Source organism: Calonectris borealis, chromosome 3, assembly GCF_964195595.1.
Source record: "Calonectris borealis chromosome 3, bCalBor7.hap1.2, whole genome shotgun sequence".
NCBI lineage: Eukaryota > Metazoa > Chordata > Aves > Procellariiformes > Procellariidae > Calonectris > Calonectris borealis.
In genome coordinates, this window is record NC_134314.1 from 47,347,574 (window position 1) to 47,365,237 (window position 17,664).

At 33.5% G+C, this 17,664-nt stretch overlaps 1 protein-coding gene across 5 annotated transcripts in view; it reads right to left on the bottom strand.

Annotated features, from left to right (window-relative positions):
* ASCC3 (activating signal cointegrator 1 complex subunit 3) overlaps positions 1-17,664 on the bottom strand; it is a 285,630-nt gene that overhangs the window by 68,690 nt on the left and 199,276 nt on the right. For all 5 annotated transcript variants that reach the window (XM_075145562.1, XM_075145559.1, XM_075145561.1 and 2 more), the window contains 10 exons: positions 17,451-17,627; positions 15,117-15,342; positions 11,210-11,364; positions 7,375-7,473; positions 6,724-6,892; positions 4,595-4,815; positions 3,116-3,201; positions 1,439-1,605; positions 1,155-1,300; positions 926-1,046 (listed from right to left, as the gene is read on the bottom strand). In XM_075145562.1, the coding sequence (XP_075001663.1) occupies positions 926-1,046; positions 1,155-1,300; positions 1,439-1,605; positions 3,116-3,201; positions 4,595-4,815; positions 6,724-6,892; positions 7,375-7,473; positions 11,210-11,364; positions 15,117-15,342; positions 17,451-17,627 (1,567 nt within the window). The remainder of the gene's footprint in view (positions 1-925; positions 1,047-1,154; positions 1,301-1,438; positions 1,606-3,115; positions 3,202-4,594; positions 4,816-6,723; positions 6,893-7,374; positions 7,474-11,209; positions 11,365-15,116; positions 15,343-17,450; positions 17,628-17,664) is intronic.

Here is a 17,664-nt window from a genome sequence, read left to right on the forward strand (position 1 = left end):
CTTACAACTATATATATGCCTATATATCTATATATTTTAAAAACCCAGCATCTAATGGATTTTTGTTGCTTCAGGAACAGGTGTGGCAGAACAGCCCAAGACAGATTTATTGTTCATTAGTGTTTTTGTACAATGCTCTTGTGGAGGTGTAAATAATCTGAGCTGTCAAGATTGGTCTCTAGTCCACAATCAATACTTTGCTTCTGTCATAAGGCTAATTAAAGCAGCTAAAAAGTCACCTCACAAATGTCACCTCACAATCAACAGCAGTTCACATTACAAAATTTATTTTGGAGGTTATTTTTAATTGATATAATAAATATTCCTTATGTAACCAAAACAAAACATGTTCAAATAAAATACGAGAGTTTTTCTTAAATCTATCCTGCTTGCCAGCTTTGTTAAGAATAAAAAATTGAAAACAGAAGCATATTTGGATGCACTACAAATTTTGAATTTTATGGTTATTGCTTTGAAACTAGAATTATAGCAGGTTAGTCTGACTTGCAACTTCTGTTCAAATTTTTTTAATGCTTACATACAGTGGTCCATATGAAAATACCTCAGCAGATTAATAATATGAATGGTTTTATTACTTTCTAAATTTCAAATATTTTTACACAAATGTTTCTTTATGGTGTCAAACACTAAGAGAAAACACATTTTATTTCCCCTTCATTAGCACTAATTTTATTCTTCTGTTCTAAATACATTACATTCCTCTGTTATATATTGCATTTGCAGCACACTTCATGTTTCAGACAAATAGCTTTGGGCCATTAGCAGAGCAGATTCCCCCTATACATGCCAAGAGTACATACAGTAACACGTGTTGTAAATGTGCTGCAAATGAACTGTGTAAAGTGCTCAAAGTCTTTTTTTCTTTTACAGAAAGAAGGAAAAGGTCTGGGAGCTTATTGCTTACCCTGAAATGCAGGTTTGTTCATGCTAGCCATGCGAGGACAGTAATGCTGGCCAGGGAAGCCCTGAATGTGCACCTCCAGAGGAACTGGGCGTACTGATGGTCGGAAGTTGAACAGACCCATCTACAAGAAAACATTTTTTTCAAGTTTAACCTTGAATTATCTTATAAATTGCTATTTGGTTTTTCTGCAGCACAAATACATACCCATCTTCTGAAACATTTTTCATACCTGGTTAATATTTAGCCAGTCAGCAAGGTCTCTGGCATTTGCTAAAGCAGTGGATAAACCAACTACTCTTACAGGCTTCTCTGTGTGAGATGAGATGAAGTTTGTTCGAGACACAATGACTTCCAATACTGGGCCTCTCTCATCCCCTAGTAAATGAAAAGTCCGTTGAAAAATAGAGAAAAAGAAAAGGTTCAGATGCCAAAAAGTATATTCACGTCATAAGTACCAACACACTTCTTCAAATTTAGCAATGATTCTGATTAAAAACAACAAAACATGCTCACCTAGCAGATGGATCTCATCTATGATAAGAATGGAAACTTTCTGAACATAGCTTCTATTCTGCCAACTTCTGCTGACACCATCCCATTTCTCTGGGGTAGTAACAATCAGGTCAGCTTGGGCAATAGCTCTCATATCAGGAGTCACATCTCCTGTCAACTCTACAACCCTGTAATCGAGAAAGATGGTGGCTTGGCTTTACAAAGCTTTAGAACATCTTAACGTTCAAATATTAACTCCTAAACATTAACTCTTAAAAGACAGAAGAAACAAAATTAAGCAAAGTCATTTTGTTTCTGGTCAAATACTTCTAACAGGATTTTCAAAATTGTTTTAAGTAAATAAACCTGTCTCTGTTTTCCTAGCAAATACCATATAAATACCAAATACCATCCCTTAGCAAAACCATATAAAGAGGGTGAATATTAATCCCAAACCATCCATGGTTCATTTTTCAAAATGAAGATAATATAAGAATATTAGTATGATATAATGTGAATCATAACATCCTGTCATAGCCAGAATGAAAGCTTTCTAGAAAGCTACCAAGTTGCTGTCTGCTGTTCTGCATAGATCTCTGGTTTGAATAACGATTGCAGTGTATCTGCATTTGCTGGTGAAGTTCCATTAAGACTGGAGCAGAAATTATCCTGAGGTCATTTTTTGGGAAGATTAGCAATTCCAGTTGTTTGCTGCATTATCCTTTCAAGTTCTACGGACAGCATTTGAGATGATCCATCATTTTAGGCTGAATATAATGGATTTTTGACATTTCTATGACACATTCTACATCCAGTTGAACATCTAATAAAAATTCCTCAAAGTAATGTACATCTTCTGTTCAAAATTTCAGTCACAAGTAATAGAGTTAGTTTCAAAAAGGAAATATTACCTGAAAATATTTTAAAATTATGAGGCAAATAATTTATCCTCATAGGCCATTAAAATAGCAAAAAAAAAAAAAAAAAATTTGCCAATTAATAAGTCACTGCTATGATAATAGCAGGAATCTCACTGGTAATTTCATGTACACATAGTAGCACCTCTTTCTATTGAAACCTGTGGTGTACTTTGAGCTTTAACTTACAAAAAAGCTATATATAGGAAATGAAAAGGCCCTAAATAATGCATCCTATTGATGTAATTTTTAACTCAAGTATAATTTTGGAAAGCATCAACATGACTGATATACCTTCTATGTCATAAAGTAATGGCTGAATTCCAACACCTGAGAAGATCAGCAAGAAATTAAAGTTCCCAAGAAATAAAATTATATCTAATTTCTATATGAAGGACAATATATGAATACCAGTATACAGTTCATGCAACTCCTATGAGTTCCTTATAGCTGAGGTTTCTAAAGAAAGCTTATTTTGGATTGCAATTTCAATTTCCAGGGATGCTGCAGAGACAAATCTGAGCTTCGTATTTGTTATACTGGCAAGTAATGAGAATGAAAATAGCTGGGTATCAAAGTGTGCCCCTTTTTTAGTTTTGATTTTGTTATCACTACAATGACTATTGATGTCATTTTTTAATTTTTAAGTACTAGAAATTTGAAGGTAGTATACAATCAAAACCTATTTTAAAATACTCAGAAGTATTCTGTCGATTTTATTCATACTTGACGGGCTGTTCTTTCGCTTCTTATTTCTCTGATTAGGTAAGGAGAAACATACTTTTTACCAAGTTTTTCTTCAATCCTAACTTTCCAGTCCTCAATTCTTTCACGAACGAGTGCTTTTAAGGGCGCAATATACACTGCCTACAAAAGAAAAGTCACAAAACCAGAAGTTAAACAAGAAACCTTTAGTAAAGTGTACCTACAAGGGAAAAAATTATTTAATACTTATGAGATTTGAACATACTCATTATCTATAAAATGATTAAGGCCTGAGTTCCTCAAATGACCTCAACAGGATTATATTTAAAACAGACTTAACACTTGAAAATACTGCTTTTTTTCCTGAGCCATTAACAAGCAAATAAATTAAGAAAGAGAAAGAATAATTTCTTTAAATGGAAGTATTTATCATAGCATTTAATATCAAAACTCGCTTATATAAATAATGCCATTTTTTGCCAAGACTATAAAATCTGCAAGCTAACATTCTAGAACAGAAATAATCAGAATTTCCAGCAATCAATATCTTACCTGATTTCTAGTTATGTCATTAAATTATTAAAACATTGCCAATTAAATTAAAAAGCTGATTACTTTAAGCAAAATGTTGCAATATTTTCCTCAAAGAAGCCTGTTGTGCAGTGGAGCATACTCTGACATGTAGAAACAATATTTATTTACAGATTTATGGTAAATATTCTGAAGCTTTTGAACATGAAGAAAATGCTACATGAAGAATTCACATACATTCTTTAAAATGTATACTCAGGTTTTCAGCTTTATTAAAACCTAAAAGATATATTCCTTGGAGAATTGGCTATTTTGTAAGTCTAACAGATAAGCTGAAAATGTATGTGTGTCTTGGTTACCTCACTTGGACTAACAAATTACATGAAGATATTGAAATTTTAAACATGAATAAGGGATTTATGTACAAGATTTCTGTTAATTTCAAAGGTTATTCTTTGGTTAAATCTCACAGTCAGACACAAATACCTTTTCCAAAGACTTTAAAGCTAAAATGTGGTTAACTAAGACAAGATGGCTAATCAAGATACAGATATATATTCACTTTGAAAACAAAACCCCAAAAGTGAAGTTGTTCAGCTTTTAGACAATTTAAGAAATAAAACATGGGCAAGTTGGAACAGAAAATTGGCTTGTAGTAATTAATTGCAACTTATTTGTTTAAATAAAAGAGACACTGGGCTAGTTGTATTGACATGGAGAGGAATTAATGGCTATAAAACAGTTCTACTGCTAGTAGGAGATTAAAGCAGGAAATGCAGGTAAGTACGGAAAAGGAAATCCAGCATGCCTATAAGTCATGTTTTTAGATTTAACTCTAGATGTACACTGATAAATATCTAAAGTTGAAATAAAAGCATAATGTACATAATTCAGTACCATTTTGTATCCAGACAGGTATAAATTGGAGAAAGCAAAATTCAGTTTGCCATAGTCTTTTTCTAGGCTTTTGTATTGCTGAAAACATGACTACACAAAATGATTCTAGTAAACCTTTTTTACAAACCTTTGATGTGGGATACTTGTTAAAAACTCTAAAGATGGCTAATTCAGCTGCTACAGTTTTTCCAGAACCTGTAGGTGCTCCAAGAAGAACATTACAGTCTGTGTGATAAAGTGTATGAAATATCTGGGTCTGGATAGGGTTGAAGTGTGTGAATTTGTACAGGATTTCATATTCCCGATGTCCCAAGGCTGTGATAGGCAAAGGCTGAAGATCTAGAAGCTCTAAAAAACAAAATAATCATAAGTGCATGACAAGAGATGCCATGACATAATATAGTTTATTACGAAGATAAAGATATTAACCAATACTTTAGTGGAAAACAACTTACACTGGAAATTGTTTTACTTAATATCTCATATGACACAGAGTCCACATTTGGGTCATTGTTAACTTCGATGAGGAATAATAAAAAGTTGATTTTATAGCTTCGAAGCATTTCAGCAAGTACTGTTGTTAGTATTCTGTGAACCAGCCATTTGCATAAATTAATCTTTTTCCTAAAGCTGTTTCCTTTTTACCCAGTTGTAGTAAGTTCTAAACTCACTGTATTAGATTATATGTATATCCAGCTTCTTATGATAACGGAATGTAGAGTTGGAGGACAGCATAGTCTGTATATTTCAGATTCAAGAAAAAAAATCTATTTCAGAAGGAAGGATTCTTTGGTGTTTCTAAGTTGATGGAGTAATACAAATCAGATGAGTACAACTAAATTTTGCATCTAATCCTTTAAACATGTAATTAAAGACATAATCTTAATAAATAAACAAACAGCCTTTCAATATATGATTCTCAATATATCTTGAGGGCATCTGCTATTCAAACAATTAGAGATTGTGGAATTTGGAAGATGATATATATAACCAGATTGGATTTGGAATCCTACCAAATTAAGGAGACTGCAGTGATTCTGCTATGCAGATGCTTGCTTTGAAGTTTGGTGTTTTTTTTTTTTTTGTGGCTGGAGGTCTCATTGTCTTTTCACAGGGTGCTTCACATTAAGGTATGATATGGGAGTCATAAAATCTACTGAGGCAATGATGCCTAATATTCTTCACATGCTTTTCACTGATACCTTATGGCTGTTTTATCATTCCCACTGAAACTGTGATTTCTTGGGCTCTGTTGAGGAGAAAGAAGGTTTTTTGCCTAGCAGGGCCTCTACGTACTTCATTGTTGAGTGGGAACCAGATGGGAATTGAAATCAATTACCATAAATCCTAGAGGCTCCATAACTGGTGATGTGTAAATATCTTTCTGTTTCTTCTGAATAGTAGTCAGTGATCAGTCAATTAGATAAAAAGGTTACACATGCTTTTCCAGACAGCGTAGGTACAGTATAACAATAGCTAAACACTTCACAAACACATGTGAATTTATGCATGCCAAAGGACAACACCGTATGAGAACTGAGTATTTCTGAAGGCACTCACTTCACAGACTGCTAGATGAGCCAAATGTAATTACAGTCGAAAGGTTTTACAATGACATCAGGCACAATGAATGTATAAAGCAATTTATGTATCCAGAAAAAAAGAAGCAAAACACAAACATATGCTTCTGTGCCAAGTGTTAAAAAAGGAGGGGGAGGGGAAGGCCATGACTTGATCAGCAGTGCTGAGTTGAGATGTGATGTTTGGTACTGTAACAGTGCTTGCTATGATGAATTTATTTTAGTAAAAATAGTAAAATGTTTCATATTTTCAAAATTTTAACTGTTTGTTTTTTCTTTGAATGTCTTTTATAATACAACCATCCACTCTAAGACTTTTTTTAATCAGTCCAGAAGAAATGTAACACTTACAAGCACTAAGATAAGACATACTGTAACACAGAGATTTGCTTGATTTTATATGACAGTTTCAATTTTCCTATGGTTTATAGAGAACCTGGAGTATTATGGTTGGTAAGGCTGGTATTATGTTGAGATGAAATGAGCTGCTTTTTGTTCAGGAATTTAAAATTTTAGAGAGCTTTAAAGTTAGTGAAGAAATGGTCTCAATAATACAAAGTGAAATTCCATATACTTTTCTATGATGAAGCAGAAGTTAAGAGATTTATTGCACTATCATAAGGAAAACCAATATGAGCAAGATGAATTAAAACAAAATGATCAAATTTGAAGTTACCTGTGTGGGGTGGATGTCTCTCTGGGAGAATCAAATGTTGAAAATTTATGATACATACAGCCTCTGCTCCTAACCATCTATCAGACACAGCTCGAATGTAATATTGAGAAGGAAGAGGTTCAAAAATTGGGATTGTGAACACCAGCAGTTGAGGTTCTTTAGTAATGACCTAATGCAAACATGTAGAGAATAATTACTGCACAGACAAATCAGTAACTTGAAAAATCATAGTTTGCCTCACTTCCATAAGCATTATCAACACAAAGCAATAAAGTATGTGTGCAACTCCATGTGCAAAATGTTCACATCTTTATAAAATATTTCACCATTGGAATGGATTTTGTTTCCATGGACTTCAAAAGATAAAAATAAGGCTGGCTCTTCATCTTTTTCTTTAACAGACAAAACCACTACAGTCTTTCTTTTTTCACCTGGAAATAACTGTCGCACCAAAGGAGGAGAAGAAAAAGGGACATCTGAGATTAGAAAACATCTTTGTGGAAGTCCAAGCTTATCACATACATCTGAAACTGAAAGTTGTGCTACTGATTTGAAAATCTGCTTAGGTCAAAAATACTGTTTGACCTTACAAATCCGCATGTCACTAACTTTATTTGGCCTTGCTATGAGATTCTGAATAAAATCCATTACCTGTTTTTTTTGAATGATGAAGTACTCTGAATGATAAATGTGATCATTAGTAGGGTCTTCTACCCAAATCCACCAGGGCTCTCCAACAGTGCCATGTACCTTTAAGAGAGAAAAGATAGCTTTGTTATAGTTGTAATGAGATTCTCTAGATTTGCTGGGTATATCGGATATATTTCTAAATGATGTAGGCTTACAAAGGAATACAGAAATATGAAAATCAGAGGTAAGAGCAATATAACATTTCTAATTAGATCAGTCTGCTTGAAGATTATGTTTCAATAAGAATTTGCTGAAGGTACGTATAATATAAATTGACAAGATATAAATGCAACTGAAGTTAGTGCCTCAGCTGTTTATAAATAGACTGAACTCCCAGGGTTTCCTCTAGGCTCCTAAAAAAGGAATCCTTCTGCTTTTTCCTCCTTGTACTTCTGTCTTAGATTCTCTATAGAGGATTGTCTTTTGCTATCCACTGCTCATTTTTCAGCCAAAAACATTCTCTCATGAAAAACTGGACACTGAATTGTGACATTCCTCTTTCTTCCTCTCTTTCTTCCTCCCTCTTCTAAAAGGATACAGTAAGTGGATTCAGAAGGCTGTAGATCTAGTCATTGCTACAGGTGAAGTGAGAAGAACATAGAGCTGTCTCTTCATGATTCCCATGCCATTTGGCAACACTTTATTCCATCCTAGATTTTTGTTTGCTTTGTTGTGTACCTTATTTTGCAATGCCAGCCACAAATCATAGCTAGGTGGGATGCTCAGTTAAGAATTTTTGTTTCTTTGTCAGAATAAATGTCTTGTACCAATGTGCAAGCATTTTACTTAAATATCTGAATATTCTAGAATAGGAATTCTAGAATAAGAAAAATGCATAGTAAAGGAGTATGGGAGACATACTATTAAATGAACATAGATTTCTGATGTTTCTGATGAGGACTGTGATAAGGTACAAAACCAATATGAAGATGAAAAAAAAGTTGGAATTATTCCTAAACTTTAGTTAATAAGAAAAAACACAAAGCGCATAGCTGCTTCTAATGGCAATTTTAATGCTACAGGAACCTGGTATTGATTCACACAGCACACATTATTTTCAGCATAATTCATTACTGTGTACATGTTGGAAAACAGTCTGTGCTGGCTTTTGAAGACCAAAATATGTACTAAGAATAGAACTAAGGTTCTTTTTTAACACGGTGCAAAATAGATAAATAGACAGTAAAGACACTGTCATTCATTTTCATTACATTTGAATTTCACTAGCAGCTTCACTGGGAACCAAAGCAGTGAAACTGAAAGGACACAGGTCACTGCAGGTGACATTTTGAAAAATTACAGTGAGACTATTACTTCATCAGGGTTTAGGAGAATTTAAGAAAGAAGAATTAAGAAAGGCGATAAAGTTCAAAGCTCAGAAATTTTATTATCAACTGTAGCAGCATTTTAGTTTCCGAGAGTCCCGTGACAAAGCGGCATGGGGAAAGAAGGGCAATGTGGGAACAGGCAATGCAACATGCTCTCCAGTAACGATTCCCAAGAACTCTGGAGAGCTCTTAAGAACTGATGCATACCTGTATTTTGGGCAACTGTTGCCCTAAAACTGCATGTCTGATATATGACTCGGCTAATTAATACTAGTTGCATTATTCTGTATTTCTGCTGGACTCCTCCTGGCTGCAGTAAAGCTCACTTGCTCTGTCTGGGTATGTTTATAGTCCTTTGCTTCTAACAATATAATAAGAATTTTCCACTGGGATATGGCTCACATGCTTTTACTGAACTTAAGGGCTCCCAGCACTGAAAACTGCAGCTATTAAAGATCAAGATGATGTCGTATCTCACGACTACCGAAACATATCTTCTTTCTCTTGTAAAGGCAAGTGCAAAATTTGTGATGAGATTGTTCTAGAATTAATTACCCAGGTAAAGGAACAATCTTAAAACCATAAAATGTTAGCCAAGTGAGGTATTTCAGTTAAGTATGGTATTTAAATTTTTAAATTCTGATTTTATTTGACTACTCCCATTCCTTGAATGGAATTTTTTGGCAGCTAGTTTTTGTACTAATTACAGTTAGACCTATAAGTTTCTATAGCGTTTTTCTGAATAGCTTGCTAAAATACTATGTGAAGATGAAGAAGCAGTTTTGGAGTGTCAATGGTTGAATTTAAATGACAGCTATTCATTTTCAGAGAATATTACAATTTAACATTTTTTTTGTTTATTTACTGTGATAGAAGTTTCATTTACCTGAAAAAACAAGAAAATCAACAGCTACCTTACAAAAATAAAAAAAAAAAGACAAAAAAAGTTTTCCAAGTTTTGATAAGTACCAATACACAAATTCACACAAAAAGAGCTCCATAAGTTGAATTGATAAAATGATCATAATGTTTCCAAAGTAACCATCAGGATATGTCAAGGGGTCATAGCAGAAAATAGATTTTTGCTGAAGTTTTGCTATAACTTTAGAAGTTCAGAATCAGAATAAGAGAGTATAATTCTGTGTGGACCCCTTTTCAATTTGTAGAAATATAGAAGAACCTAGCTTTGTAGAAAAAACTAAAAATGGATTGAGAAATTACTTTGTATTAAGATACGGTTTCATATGAAGAACAGTCGTGGGATTTTTTGACTTTAATAGATTACAGGTAAAGTGGATGAAAGATTGAATAATAAAAACTTGTTTCAATCCTAAAAAGTAATGCTTGTTTGCCTTCTGAAGTATTGCACATAAATAAGGCAGCAAAAAATAATTCATGTTATAATTCATGTTAGAAATCCATTCAAGTATTTCTGTAATAAATCCAAGTAGCAAACAAAATCTAACTTTCTATATTTTGATCATTAATCTCCCATTCATAAGCTAACTTGGTGAAACTTCCAAAAGAAAAGAAAAAGCCTTTAGGCAGGGAAAATAAATTCTAAAATCATCTAAATGTTTGTGGAATAAAACTCTAATTTACTTGTGATTAAGGTAAATTTGTAATCTAAGGGATTTTAAAATTATTTTTTAAATAAAAGAACAGATACATAATATTCACCTTTCAGAATAATTTATCTTAAGCGTAAATCTCCTAAGCGTAAAAAACCGAAAAATATGCTTGCCCATTGAGGTATCTTTGCCTTGTTTCTGTAGAAAGTTTCAATATAACTTTCAATATAACCAGCAACAATATAATGCCCCCATGTGGACATTTGTATTTAATTTAGATTTATCTTAAATCTATTTCTAATAAACAGATTCTGAATCAAAGGGTGTGGATATATATAAATGTGCAACTAGTACAACTCCTTTCATATAAATTTGCACCACAAAATATAGATGAATATAATTCCAAACATATCTCAGTTTTTCTGTTCATATAAGTCCCAACAGAAAAAAAGGCACTGATGATGTGAATGTACACTTGTAAAGCCATAAAGAGCAGCAGAACTTGGCATACATGAACTGTATTTCAAGGCTTGATTTTCTGCAGTTGACATTCATTCATAGTTCAGAGAACTATCTGTACCTCCCTTTTTCTTGCTTCTCCTATTTGGGCATATAACTCAAATCTGTGTGTGACTACTATTAATATTCAGTATAAGCACTTGCTTCAACATGTTATAAACAGCACAATCCTATAACAACGGAAATAAAAAGATGATTTTTGTATGCTGCCTTCTACAAAAGTCTTAAAGGTCATTCCATTCCTATTATCAAATTTGCTTTTTAGCTAAAATAAATATGTTTTTTCTTATCCAAACAGCTATGGACTCCCTGTGATCATCTCCTTTACGGAAGATAAATTAATGCTTCCCGTCCTTCCTCCACCTCCTATTTTTTTACCTGATCGTTCCACGTGAAGTCAGGAGCGATGTTCAGCCGAACTCGGAGCACCGTGCGGGTAATTGGCTGAATCGTTGCTTCCATTATGATGGAGGGGATTTGATGGACACACTGTTTTACCTTTAACCCAATCTTCACATGATGCAGCATATGACCTGCCAAGAAAACATTAGGTATAATAAATTTGCATTTCCAGGAAAAATAATATAACTCCAACTTTCAAATAGGCTTTTAGAAAGGAGTATTATTGCTTGCTTGTTTTGCTCTTAGGTGCATAAATGTCTGACTCTCCTGACCTGGCATGTCTGAATATTTTGTAATACTTAACTTGAATTAGCAATTTAGAGCCTAGAAAAATTAGTATTAACCCCCCTGTTGGCTATAACTAAGGGGTTAAAATAACTATTAAGAATTCACACTGAAAACATATTATGTCAAGCTACTTCCCTTTCCTTTACTGACTTTTTGACCAGGCTCTTACCAAGCCATGTAGTTTTTTTTAAAAGCATGAATACTAACCTTTTACTTAATGAAGGGCACACATTTGAACTTCTACAGTTCCTGTGTAATGATTCAAAGTAGACAGAACACTTTTCATAAAACTGAATAAAGGTAGTTAATAGCTTAAAAATGCACGCAACTAGTAAACATCTCATAGCAGCTCTGATCTTTCAGAATACACTAGTGTGTAACTGAGACAAAGGAAAAACTAAATGTTGCAATGTTTTTTATTTTCTATCACAGTCATGGTAACTAAGGCTATAAAGTGATTATTCATTAAAAAAAAATTCCTACTTGTATTTTACAGCTGAAATCTCTGTTCCCTTGCTCTCATTTTAAATGTAAACAAAGTATGTAGAAGTGATTTATTTTTTTCCTGAAAAATATTGCAACTTCTAGCTTATTTAGGGAAAGAAGGTTGATTTATCACATTTTCACTGAAATTGCTCATCTAATTATGTGGAGCATATCTTAAATTTTAATTGTAATGGTCATAAGTACTCACTGTTAAAAGGTACCTTACAAATGGCTACCGATATTTTCTGATATTGTTATGTGGCTCCTGTGCACACTTTCCCATTTAAAAAAAAAAAAAAGAAAACAAAGAGAAGAAATCCCATTATTTACATTATGTGCAAAGTGAAAAGGTGATACAAACTTTTTTTTGCTATTGCTTGAAATTTAGGAGCGTAACATCTTGCAATTGTTAATTTTTTTTATATTGATCCTGACTTTCCCTCTTCCGTTCTTCTTATTTAACAAACTGGCAGATTTTGCTTCCCACAGGTGTTTATCTATACTCTGAAGTAATGCATGGTGATCCTGCTTAAGAAGCAAATCCCTAATGCGAAAGTTTTAACACATATTTAATCAGTTTAATCTGCAGTTAGTAAAATAAGTGCACCTCCAGCAAGTGGATTATTAAAAACCAAAACAATTATTTTGGTAAAACTTGGTCATATATGCAGTATTATAGCATACTTGCACAGTGACTAGTTTTTGCAATTAGAGGTAAAACTTCAGGAATCATGTTAAAAAAAGGTAGGTGCCAAATATTCAAAGATATGACTCAATAAGCTTATGTAGGCAAGTACACTTTTTCATGCCAAAAATCACTTCTGTATCACGATGTGTGAGGTGAACTTCTGTGTTTGTACAGGACAGCACTGAGGTTTTGTACACTTGTCTGCTAGGGGAAAATAAGGCTCCTCTCCCAACTTTTGTAAAATATTATAAGACTCTCTTTCTCTCCCCCTTTTTTTTTTTAAATAGTCACATTATGAGAAACTATCAATGGCATTTAAGAAATACTAAAACCTCCTGAACAAAAGCTGACTATTTGAGAAAATAGGTATGTTTAACAGAAGAAGAATAAATTTGGCTTATTCCACAACGATTGTCATCTGTATTCTGAAAAACCAGGACTGTTTATCTCAGATAACACAGTGATTTCTTGGCTTTCTGGAAACTCCATGGTTACATTGCAATAGCACATAGATTGGTGTTGACCGATTCGTGGTGCACTGGAATCCAGGGTCTGTGCATACAACACACTCTTCATTCACTGGGAGAGCTGGTACTCATCTGATGCTTTCATCTCTCCCTAGGCCATGGACTGAGTTAGCCAGCTAGCTCTTTTTTCATTCTATCTCCAAGGTCACACAATAACATTTAAAAAGGAAGAAACGCTAAGACTGAAACTAGTCCTATGGAGTCAGAGAACAAGGCAGCACCTGGACGATGTGCCTTTTCTCATTTCGACATGCTTTGAATTCAAATAAAAATAAGGCGGCTGCCAGGCAAGAGCTTCTTTCACACCTTTGGTGTAAGAAAGAAAGGCTAGACAGGAAGAAGTATGCCAAGTAAGAGTACATCATGGAGATGCACACATCAACTTGCTTTGATGTTTATAAGGCTGAAGAACATGAAATATCATTACATATAGTCAGCAATGACCTATTTTCACAGTCAAATTCCAAGTCGCATCTACCTTCAAATTAAGTTAATATAAAACAAAACTAGACATTTTATAGATCTATATTGATACATTTCCATCTTGTCAATACTAGTTCCACTGTGTTGAAGGAAGCAAAACTGGTTTTGTATTTTAATACAAAATTTCTTGCTTCTCCAAGGGCAGGTATGGGAGAAAGAAGCATAAAAAACGAAAAGAAGAAAAAAAGGACTAATACAATTAATGGAAAAGAATATTAAGTATTTAAAATAAATGAACAAATCTGAATAAAAAAGTGCTATAAAGTTTCTGAATAGAAAAACACGATATTGCTAGCATTTCAAATAAAATGTTATATTTTTAATACATTTAAAATTACTATATATTATAATGCACAGTTAAAGTAAGCTTTTAAAATTTTCTCATAGTCCCTTGGCTTAACTTATTAAATAAAAATATAGCCTCTAATTCTGCAAACTTTTACATATTTGTTCAACTTTTTCCAACCTAAATAAGGCATGTAACAAAGCTTCCTAAGTTAGGAATGTAGTTCTCTTGTCAAATGGGAGAAATATCAAGTCAGAAGGTCATAACTTTTAAACAGCAGTGACTATGAATTGTATTTTTACTGTAAAATTTGATTTTAAAAAAAATGGCAGTTTGTTTCTCAACAACCTGGCAAAGGTTGTTTCTCAACAACCAGGAGCAAAGAAAGCCCAAATAAGAAAAAGCACACTAAGATACGAAAAAGAAAAACATCACAAGTAAATTTTTTTTTCCTCTTCAACCAGCTGGTGGACAGTTTATGCACAACAGTTTACACACACATACTAGAAATTGTCATTATGTCTATCAGTAGGCTTGTGGATTTTCTCATTATCGAAGTGTCAAATCCTTTAAAAAAATTCCATTAAGGTTTTGCTGCAATGATACCAGTGACAATGAATTCTCCATGTTCAATGAAAAGTAATGCAGTGTTTCAGAAGCAGGCCATTTACTGATAGTGTACCAGGACATAATAATCTGCTTTTATTCTTTTTGATGTCAATAGTATTTCAATTAAAAAAAAACAGGCCATGTTTTGCCAACTGGCAAAAATAAACAGATGCCTTTTATAGTAGTGTATTACATAACGTGAGCAAGAAGGGAAGCACAGCTCAACATAAATATGTATATATACACATATATGTAAATACATATCAACATACATGTCCATTCTGCATGTATTCTGGAGTTGGTGGGACATGGGCTAGCCTTACCCTCAAAGCTGTGCCATATTACAAGTTGTGAAGACTGAAAGCCCTTCTTTATTGGACAGACCACAATACCATATTAATGTGTCTACATGGCTTCCAGACCACAGTGGATTTATTAATGAACGGCTCAGATTTAGTTCTAACTTGCCCATTGATTACTAATAGTTTAAGCAGATCAGCATTGCTGATTTCTCACCTATTTCGTCTTTTCTCATGTCCTTCATCTTGTCTATAGTGAGATTCTTCTCTTCCAACTTTGAGAGGACTGATGGTGGTAACACTGAAAACTGTCTCAAAGGGCTAACCCAGCCCCACAGCCGCTTGTCAATGACTTTGCTGAGATTCAGTAGTTGATATGTCATTGCAGGCCAACGTTTCCTAAGGGCAATCTCAAAAAGAGCTCGAACAATACGAGCTGCATTCTGGAGAGTGAAAAAAAAGCAAAAATGTTGTAATTCTCTCAAGTATTCTTTGTAAAATAAAAAGGATCCCATAGACTCATCTTTGACAAACCATAACAATAGATTTTTCTTTTCAAACTTATTTCAAACGTTCTTGAAAACTATTTTTTCCATCACTGTCTAGTGGCAGAACTACCTCATGATTGCCTACAGAAATTATGAAAAGAAACATGTGCAACTACTTGAAGTTGTAGTGGCAGGTCTGCCATAGAATTTTGATCACTGTTATGCTAACACTAGGGAGTTCTGAATTTATTGCTTCTCAATCACTTCTGAAACAAATTCACTTACCATACTTAATATCTTCCTCCTTCTTCCCCCATATAATATACACCTGCAAACTCAGCTTATATGGAAATTCAAGTTTTAATTTTTCATTTCCGTTGTGCTTCCATAATAATCCCATTTCACACTGAATTTCACAACATTTGCAGAAGTTTAACAGTAGTGATTTTTTTTTAATGTTACTATGTTCTGAGACTACTGTATAACCAAACTGTATAAATATGCTTTGGACTTGGAAAATTAATTATTAACATAAGCTTGAATGAGGTCAGTCTGATCCTGAGAACGTAAATTATGATATTCCTTTCATAAACTTATCAAGCTGTATTATGAAGTTGTGGGTTTTTTGGTGTGTTTCTTTTTTTTTTTTTGGCCTGCCGGTACTATGCCTGGATTAGAAATTCTGTTCTTGATTCATTGAATAGAATACAATCATTCTCTACTGGCTCTGCAATGCCAACAGGAATAAAAAATAGAAAATTATTTGGTTGTGATAGGAAGCATATGTTACTAAAGAAGCACATTTCTTTTACTTAGAAAGGATGAATGATTTTCTTAATAGTCACTATCCAATTAAAAAAATTCACAATTTGTAGCACTGGTTCCACATGTACAATTTATGAAGATCTGAGAAGACGACGACCACGTTGCCTCACTAAAAATGGTATAATTGAGACAGACAAATAATAGCAATTGTCTTGAAAGCAAAGATTAAAAGAATCATACTGAAAATGATCTTGCTGTGCAAGTACCACAATGCGTAATGATTTCAGAATTTTCTCATTTATACCCATATATGCTATGAAATGTAAACACTTCTAAAGAAGGTACTGTTAGTATGAAAATCTTGCTGAAGAATATGTATACTTTTGAATATTTAACTCTCATCTTTAGCACCAACAAAATGCAATTTTACAATCAATTCTTTCCAAAACGGTTTTGTAAGGATGAGACAAACATGATTCAATGCAACATGTTGCTGACTGTTAAAAAAAAAGGAGAGACATAGGATGGGCTAAAACGTAAAACTTTATAATCTATTTTATACATTCGTTATTGTTGCACATCTGGGATTGTCTATGAGCATTTTGTCACTTTGAGTTCTTCAGGATCCAGAATTCTAAACTTTCAAGCAACACCCCTTTCTTTCTAAGATGGGCTCTAGCTGTGTAAGCAAGCAGTTCTGTGTCACAGACCTGCAGTTCTCTTATTATTCTGTGTAATAACTAAACATGCTGTATAGCTATCAACCATTCAGGTGTCAAATCAAGCTGACAAACAAATATATAGACTGATATGTGAATTTGCATGATTACGTCTAGCAATAAAATTGTAATAGCACATCTTTCTTGTGTAAACCAAGGCATGTGAATAAAACACAAATTATGTTTTGCAGAACAAAGTACAAAAATACACAAAATATAAAAATAGATGGCAACAGCTTTCCAGATTTAGAAGAAAACCCAGTAAGTTAAGAATAAAATTTCTGTGCAATCACAGTTAGAACTACCAAATATAATAAGACTACAGGGGTAATACAAACAAAAAGGACATTCATAATTAACAAAAAATGCAATAGTCTCCCAAGGTAGGCTTTTGCAAACCCTTTTAACTTAAATATTATACCACACATGCGCACGCACACAAGACTTTGATTTTCAAATCACTTTGCACAAAATGTACAAAAAAGTTGTAGATCAAGGCCTACTTACGTAATTGTAAACATTTGGGAGAATGAAAACAGCAGAATACAGCAACAGATATATAAAAAATACTATTTTTACCTGTGCAACATATGCAGAATCTGAAATAAGGGAGAAGCTGTCCATCTCCCCTCTGCTAATATATGTTTGAAGGAGGATATTAATTTTTCCATAATTGTTTTCCACACCTCCTGGAGCAGGAAGTTTACAGAAATCATTCAGTAAGGTATCCAGCTCTTCTATTTCTTCTTCTCTTACCTAAAACACAGTTATACATTATGAAGAGCAATTTGAT